The sequence below is a fragment of the Chaetomium globosum genome, genomic scaffold, assembly GCF_000143365.1.
Source record: "Chaetomium globosum CBS 148.51 scaffold_4 genomic scaffold, whole genome shotgun sequence".
NCBI classification, from domain to species: Eukaryota; Fungi; Ascomycota; class Sordariomycetes; order Sordariales; family Chaetomiaceae; genus Chaetomium; species Chaetomium globosum.
Genome location: NT_165979.1, coordinates 4,714,595 through 4,722,908, shown reverse-complemented (window position 1 = coordinate 4,722,908; position 8,314 = coordinate 4,714,595). Strand labels below are relative to the sequence as shown.

The window sequence follows — 8,314 nt, the reverse complement described above, 5'->3', positions numbered from 1 at the left end:
TTCCGATGTCCTGGCTTGCTGGGTGGTGAAATGGTATGCCGGCCGTTGATCGCGGATGCCGGCTTGTAGCTCCTGGCCGCCTCCCCCTACTCCGTCGTGTCCGTTGTCCTCCTCCCCTCCCCCTCCCTCCCCTCCCCCCCCTCCCTCCTCGCCCTCGTCCTCGTCCCCCTGGTCAACCGGCTCTAAACGCCACGTCCGCCATAAATACGCCATCAGCAATTTCCACGACTCGCTATACTTGGCCATCGTCGTACCCTTCTGGGCCGCGTTGAACGGCTTCTCGTTTGCCTCGCCGCCAACCTCCCGCCGTTCGATGTAATTCACCGACGCCGACCCGACCACCTCGACCTGCGACGCCTTCTGCGCCCGCCAAATCACCCTTTCCACGGCCAACAATACGACGGCTAACGCGGCTTCGCTGCGGGCCCTGCCATCTCTATTCCTATCCCCACCCTGGCCTCCAACCTCCTCTCCAGCCTCTCCGTCCTCTCCGCCCCCCCTCCCCGTTCCCCTCCCCAGTCCCCCTCCTCTACTTCTTCCTCCTTCTCCACCACGAGCCGCCAGTATAGTCGTTGCCAACCACTCGCGGTCAAACCCACGCAAATGCCGCGGCCACCCCGTCCGCCCCACCCACATGTTGGCCGACAACCTCGACTGGTCGCCGATCAGCGCCGCTGCCGCCTCGTCCTTCTCCTTGATGGCCCGCGCCGCCGCCTCGAACTCGGCCCGGATGGCGGCTTCAAAGTCGGCTGTCTCTCCCCTGCTCCCGCTTGCGCCCGCGTGGGCCGGCGTCGTCACCTCAAACAACCGCTGCAATACACCGGCCTGCCCGAACCGCTGGCAATGCACCCCATCCACCCATACCTCGCCTAACCCGCCTGCCTGCTGGGCCCCGGGCTTGCCGCCGCGTTTCCGCGGGTTGGTCCAACCATGCTCCGACCGGCAATGCTTCTGGATATGCTTCCTCCCACGCTGTATATACCCGCACTCGATACACTTCTTGCCGTCGCTCCACACGGGTAACCCGTCGATCGCCGGGATCACCTCGTCGGGGAATCGGATATTGTTCGTATCGGCGGCCAACGAACCGTCGTCCCGTAACGCTAACGCCTCGGCCATGATCCGCTGGCGAACCCGGGCGGCCAAATGGCGGTGCCGCGAATTGACATGCGACGCAACCGACCGCGCCGTCACCACAATTCCATGCTCGTGGCAAACGGCCGTGCGGAATGCGGGCAATGGCGTGAATAGCTCACTGAACGTTGCCATGGTTTATCGCCTGCTTTTCCCTTTTTCGCTCTCTGCTCTCTTCTTTCCTATCTTGCTATATGTTCTAGCCTTGCCGGTTCTGCTACGGCCATACCTTGGTTGAACGGCCGAACAAACTGTCCCAAATAACCTAATTTGCTTCTGATTGCTTCTTCCTTGCTACCCCTGGCCTTTTCCCCTGGCCCACTAAACCCCATCCTCTCGCTCCCATTAACTACCCCCTGTTACTACATTTCGAAAGGGCCTTGCTAGGCGCGCACCCCCCAAAATTGCTGCGCGCGCACCCCCCGCCCAGAATTGCTAGGCGCGCACCCTGCAGGGTTAGGGTCAGAGGTTCAACATCGCCAACCCGCAATCAACACAGGTAAGCTGCATAGCAAAAACATGTTTTCTACGGCTAATCTGACCGTTCTAGAATGCTAGGAACCCACCAGAATGTCGCAAAACCCTCGCGCGGTCGAGCCGCAGGTGCTCGAACAACCTGCACCAGCCCTGCCGCTCGCCACAGAGTTTTCGGCTGCAGGCGAGGATTCTGACGAATACGACGATATCGATCTTCTTATCCTCCAGCCAATCGACCTCACAGAATCGGAGACCCTACCTCACCACCTCGCCCAACGCAACACCACGCCCATCTCCATCAATTCGAGCGATTCAAGCGATCGAGGAGGCTATTCGGAACCTTCTTCACCAATTGCAAGCGCTATAAACCGCGCAGGCTTTGTTGAGCGGCCCCGTTTAGAACCAGGCGCGATTTCCAGCCAGTCAGAGTGGGACGGTTGCAGCCAGGGCTCGGCTTCGGAGTGGGGTGGGTTCACCGACCACGACGGGGATACGTCTGACGATGAAGACATTCCCAACCCCCCTAACGGTATATCAGCGCCTACTATTGAGGGCCTACAGAACGCCGTGAACGCCTGGGCAAAGACAAGAGGGTTCGCAGTTACCCGGCAACATGGGAAGAAGAACAAGCGAGGCGAATATGCTCGGTATTACCTTGTTTGTGACCGCTTTGGTCAGCCTAGGTTCGGTGAATCCGCTGGCCTACGTGAAACCGGCACCCGAAAGTGCGGCTGCACCTGGAAGTCAGTTGCCAAGCTTACCCAAGACGGCTGGGTGTTCCGGAATTCTGACGAGCCTCAACACCATAACCATGGACCTTCTTCTCATGCTTCCGCCCATCCTCAACACCGGAAGATCGCCGCTGAGGTTCTTGATACCATCGTCAACGCTTCAAAGCATCACGGAATCCGCTCCAGGGAGATCGGGGCGCTCATCAGAGACGGCTTCCCCGATTCCAGCTACATCAGGAAAGACATCTACAATGCGAGGGCGAAGATCCGGAAGGAAAAGCTTGGTGGTTATACTCCTGCAGGTGCCCTGATCAAGTCGTTTGATGAGAACGGCATCAAATACCGTGTCAAGTGGGCTGACGAGGATGAGACTGAGCTCCTGGCCTTGGTGTTTACTTTCAACGGCTTGATGGATATCACAAAGCAGTACTCAGACGTCATGCAGATCGATCTCACCTACAATACCAACTGCTTTGGTTATCCTCTGTACCAAGTGGCAGGGCTCACCGGCGCCAACACCATCTACAACTCCATCTTCGGCTTCATCGACAATGAGAGAAAGGAATCGTTCGATTGGCTTTGCCGGGGGACACATGAGCTGCGAGCTGAGTTCAGCGTTGAGCCCCCCATCGTCATCTTGACCGATCATTGCAAAGAGCTTAAGGCCGCCCTCCTGGAGGTATTCCCCGACTCGCAACAACAGATCTGCATCTATCACGTCATAAAGAACGTCCTCCTCAATGCCAAGAAGAAGTTCAAGAGGGTTGAAAGCCCTGATTTCCTTGACGAAGAGGCTTTTGAAGGTGATGAGGATGTTGGTGACGATGGGGGTAGTGCTGAGGTAGCCGCTAGGCTGAATGCCGAGGAGGCAACTGCCTTGGCACGGATCCGCTCCTTAGATGACCCTGGTGTTACCACTGAGTCTCGCGGCCCCTTTCCCCACGACCACAATGGTGTTGAGGCTTTGTTTAAAGTCATGGTCTATTCGGAAACAGAGGATCAATTTTATCAGGCCTAGAAGGCGTTGAAGGATGAGTTTTCTGATCAACCAAGTATCATGGGGTATATCCAGAAGCAATGGATGCCTTTGCGGCACCAGTGGGCGCAGTGCTACACCCGAACGTACCGAAACTACGGCGCAAGAGTGACGTCACCAACCGAGTCAAGCAATCTCAACATCAAGAGCTACCTCCTCGACGGTAGAAGCGACTGCGTCCGCCTTGTTGAGGGTATCAAGGAGATGGCTGACGAACAGCTTGAGCATCTCCAGCAAGTTCTTGGCCAACAGGGAATGAGTGTGAGAAAGAATTGGCTGTCACGGCGGTACCTTGGCTCTCTACCTAACAAGGTGACGTATAAAGCCTTGGAGTTGATCAACCGCGAGTATCGCTTTGCCAGGGCAGCGTTTCCTGGAAAGAAACAAAAGGCACGCCCTTTGCCAGCCTGCAACGAAAACAACTGTACGGCTACGCAGCAATACGGTATACCTTGCCGTCACAGCATTTACAACATCCTGGCGCAGTCACTCGTCAAACCAGATGCCAAGATCCGACTCTGGGACGTACACCATCACTGGCACCTCAAGAACAGGCTTGTAAGTATCCCCAATATCAATATAGTAGCATGGCTAACTGTAGAAGGACGAGGGGGACCCCTACCTCCGGATTCGTGATCCCAGGGTTGCTACGAAGCGGAAGGGTAGACCGAGAAACGAGCCTGCCGCCGTGCCCCTAGATATGGCGATCATGTTTGTCAGGGGAGGTGTGGCTTCCACCCCTGCAGCTCCGACGAACTCCAGTACTCCGGCAACCCCCAGAAGGCTCCCCCCCACCGCCAGGGCTTCGAATCCATTGTCCCAGGCTCAGCCGACAACCCAGCGACGCAAGAGGACCCAGCCTAGGCCCCCTAAGGGTACTGCGCCGCATCTGAAGCCCAGTATACGTCGTAGGCTGTCACAGGTGGAGTTGGTGAAGTCTCCAGAGGTTGATAGAGGGTTCGAGAGGTTCAAGATCAAAGCTGCAAAGCGCCCATCCTTGCTCACGGCGCCGAAGGCAACGAAAAGGGGTAGGGTTTCTGAGGTGGCTCCTGAGGCTGCGCCTCCGCGAAAACAAGCCTCAAAGCGCAACGCAGTGCTTTCTACGACCTCACAGTCAAGCGAACAGGTTCAGGCGGGCTCTGCAGCGCAAACCCAAGCCGTTCAGGACCCGTCTCCCCCCATGACGAGGACTCGGAGTGGCCGAGCGGTCAAACCATCGGCTAAATTACGTGGTGCGGCTCAGGAGGTCTAAATAGGGGTAGTTCTACGTAGTGTATGTAGTCTGAGCGAGTGGAATTGAGCTGTTTTGCGAAGTCTTTCGCTTTTGGGGCAGAGTAATTCATTTGTTTTAGTTGCGACCATATAAACCCTAATCCTTTGGGCGGGGAGGGGGTGCACGCCTAGCAATTTCGGGCGGGGTGCGCGCGCAGCAATTTTGGGGGGTGCGCGCCTAGCAAGTCCCTTTCGAAAAGACACTAACCCGAATGATACCCGAACCCACCCACTCGACTGGTTGGAATCACTATAACCCTAACCCCCAGCCGTAACCACAACTCGCACTCCCAAAATGATGTTGCCGCCCGCATCGGGCTACATACGCGGTTTCACGACCAGCAAATCGTCAATATAGCACCAGCACGCTCGACTCTACCGATCAAGCTGCTATTTTCCGATTTTGATAGCGATTTTGGGCGACGCCATTGCCCGCTCAGCTCCCCAATCGCATCAGAACGTATGGCCCGAGCGCCGGCCCCACCGCGGCCACACAAATCTCATTGGCCTTCAATGGCGGCGCAGCGTTGCTGTCGTCCCGTACGAGACAGGGCGCCACGTCTCAAGCACGCATCGCTCACGCCGAGTTTTACAAGGTCCGCGCCATCAAAGACCGCGCAAGGGAGTGTTTAGCTCTCCGTCGCGCCGAGGCGGCGTGGAATACAAAGGTTCACGAACCACTGTTGGAGCTTGCCTTGTCGAGGCGACACACGTCTGTCATCTGCGAGAACGCAACATCGGCCAGGATTCTACCCTGCTTTCTTCCATGCCTTATTACAGGTGAGGTGGCTGAGGGCAAGATGGTAGACTTTGTGCTAGCGCCCAACCTCGGCTCGGAGTCAGAGCTCGACATTGCGATCCAGAACAAGCTTGTCGAGCTGGCCAAGCAAATGAGGTCCTCTGGACTCATTTCGGCCCGTCTCTGCGTCAACCAAACCGATTATCCCCCCTTGATGCGCTCTCCTGCGGCCGTGACCATGGAGACCAAGGTTGCTGGAGCGAGTCTCGAAGAAGGACGACTGCAGTTGGGCGTGTGGATAGCAGCCTGGCATAGGCGGATGGAAATGCTCGGTGTTGGCGGCGGGAAATCAGGCCCGCAGCTGCCTACGCTGCCCCTCATCCTAACACACGATCACGAGTGGTCTCTCTACTTTGCAGTCGATCGTCTTGACAAGATCGAGATCTTCGGCCCCATGCAGATCGGAATGACTGATAACCTTCCAAACATCTACCAGCTGCTTACCGTGCTTGGCTTCCTCGGGGCTTGGATCGATACCACCTTTCGCACCTGGGTCATCAATGCCTTTCGTCCCTAGGCATGAATGAACACTGCCTCAAATTCAGGCCGTCATGTTGCAAACTCGGCTCTTCGTCCCCATCCTCTTCCCGGTTGCGATGAACAGGGCCACTTCGTCATCATCACCACAGCATTCGTGAGCCACCCACGGCACCTTCTGCCACTGCTTGCCACCCAATCCGCCGCCTGACCCGGAGGGAATCGGGTGCCGTACCTAGGCCTCATCCTCGGCGTGGTGCAACCTTCGGGACCCATGATTAGGGGCAAGGATTACCCCAAAACAGCTGCCCCAGGAACCGACCACGCAGCTGGCGCGCACTTCCACCACAGAACAATGGTTGAACATTGAGGAAGATGGTACAGGTGGGAAGCGTTTGACCGCGCGGTTGTTGTATTATTACCCCCGGTACAAGCCGGTCCGTTCCCATCAGCAGTACTCTGACTTCTGCCGCGTCAAGCTGCTCCTGAACCACCCCCATCGCCAGTCGGAACAATTGCTCGAGGTTGATTTAGGGTTAGACAGTAGGTCGTCGAGCAATGGTGTCGCTGGCAGCGGTTGACAATTCTGTTCAACCACTCCCAGGTAACGTCTGTCTCTAGTGGGTCAACAGATAAAGGGTTAGGGTTACCGCTGCCGGAAGAGGATGAATTCGAGCGAGGGGAGGATGCTGGGGACATCACACTTGAGGATTGGCAGGAGGTGGCCCGGCTGGTCCCCGACCTCCAACTTCCCCACAATCTCCCTGAAGAGCGCGTTCCGAGAGTGAAAGTGCCAGGCCGCGATATGGAGACGCTCCAGGTAATTACGACGTGGAAGAGATGCCTCTCGCAGCCCGTGACACGTTGAACACGCAGCAGCGGCAGGTATACGACACGGTCATGCGCCACTACAGAGCCAAGAACGAGAACCGTCAGCCTCCGCCCCTTCGTCTACAGATTGACGGAGGAGGTGGGACTGGAAAGTCGTACATGGTGAAGGTCATCTCTTCTCATCTTCAGGCCGAGGCAGCTTCCTATGGCCGAGTTTCCCCCATTGTCAGGGCGGCCCCGACGGGCGTGGCGAGCAACCAGATAGGGGGACAGACTCTGCATTCCATGCTGCGGCTCCCCGTCGACGGAAATTACCGCTCGCTCTCCAAGACTCCGACGACCCTGAACGCCCTGCAGCGGCGGTTCAGGGGCATCCACTACCTCGTGATCGACGAGAAGAGCATGCTGGGCCTCAAAACCCTCGCGTGGATCGATCAGCGCCTACGAGAGGTGTTTCCGGAGAACCGCGACGAGTTCTTTGGCGGCCTCAGCGTCATCCTGATTGGAGACTTCTTCCAGCTCCCCCGTGTTCTTAACAAGCCGCTATACTCAACACGCGACGACCTAAAGGGCATCGAGATTGTCGGGCGTAATGCTTACCTCTCATTCGACAAGTCGGTGTTTCTGACCACAATACAGCGGCAGCAGGGCGAAGACCAGGCCCCGTTTCGGCGGGCCTTGGAAGAACTGCGAAAGGCTGATGTGTCGGTACCCTCCTGGGAGCTCCTTGCTTCGAGATGCTCTGTCAAGCTCTCTCCCGAGGAGGTTGACAGCTTTGCTGATGCGCTTCGCATCTATCCCACCAAGGCCCAGGTCGTCGAGTACAACCACCAACACATGCTTGGCCTGGACAGCCCCGCCATTCAGGTCGAGGCAAAGCATGAGGGTGTTGGTGCGGAGAAGGTTGAATCCTCAAATGCCGGCAACTTGGCCAAGCGCTTGCCCTTGTGTGTTGGTTGCAGGGTGATGCTGACGCGGAATTTGTGGGCCGACGTCGGGCTCGTCAACGGCGCACAGGGCACAGTCTACGACATATCCTGGAAAGAAGGTACCGACGTGCTGCGAGACCCGCCCTAGGTCATCATGGTGGCCTTCGATGACTACGACGGCCCGGCCTTCACGATGCCGAACGGGGAGCCGCTCCGTAGTGGAGAGAAGCTGGCTGTTCCCATCCTCCGAGTGCGGCAGGACTTCATGGTCGGCGCCAACTCATGTTCGAGAGAGCAGTTCCCGCTGTGGGTCAGCTATGCGATCACCGTCCACAAGTCACAGGGCATCACCCTGGACAAGGTCGTCTGCGATATCTCCGCGCCAGAGTTTGCTTCTGGCCTCTCCTACGTGGCCGTTTCGCGGGTGAAGACACTCGGCGGGCTGATGTTTGAGCGGCCCTTCGACCGCGGCAGGGTGTACCGCGAGACACCATCACGAGCTATGGGGTTGAAGTTGTCCGATCACGCTACTAGGCAACTGCAGGCGTTAGATGCTGTGGCGGTGGGTTTATAAGTAGCAACGACGAGAGTGTAGAGGCATGAGTACTTAGAACGATAATAGAAATGA

At 57.3% G+C, this 8,314-nt stretch overlaps 2 protein-coding genes across 2 annotated transcripts; one reads left to right on the top strand and one right to left on the bottom strand.

Annotated features, from left to right (window-relative positions):
- Window positions 1–90: 90 nt before the first annotated feature.
- On the bottom strand, window positions 91–1,269 carry CHGG_05261 (uncharacterized protein; the record flags this gene model as incomplete). Its single annotated transcript, XM_001224474.1, has 1 exon — window positions 91–1,269. A coding segment is annotated over one exon (1,179 nt), but the record flags the coding sequence as incomplete, so codon positions are not given.
- A 435-nt stretch (window positions 1,270–1,704) lies between these two features.
- Window positions 1,705–8,260, top strand: CHGG_05260 (uncharacterized protein; the record flags this gene model as incomplete). The annotated part of the gene is made up of 8 exons (XM_001224473.1): window positions 1,705–3,321; window positions 3,415–3,936; window positions 3,989–4,624; window positions 5,061–5,894; window positions 6,232–6,469; window positions 6,559–6,746; window positions 6,803–7,813; window positions 7,946–8,260. The coding sequence occupies 8 exons, from the start codon at window positions 1,705–1,707 to the stop codon at window positions 8,258–8,260; spliced, it is 5,361 nt and encodes a 1,786-aa protein (XP_001224474.1).
- Between the last annotated feature and the right edge of the window lie 54 nt (window positions 8,261–8,314).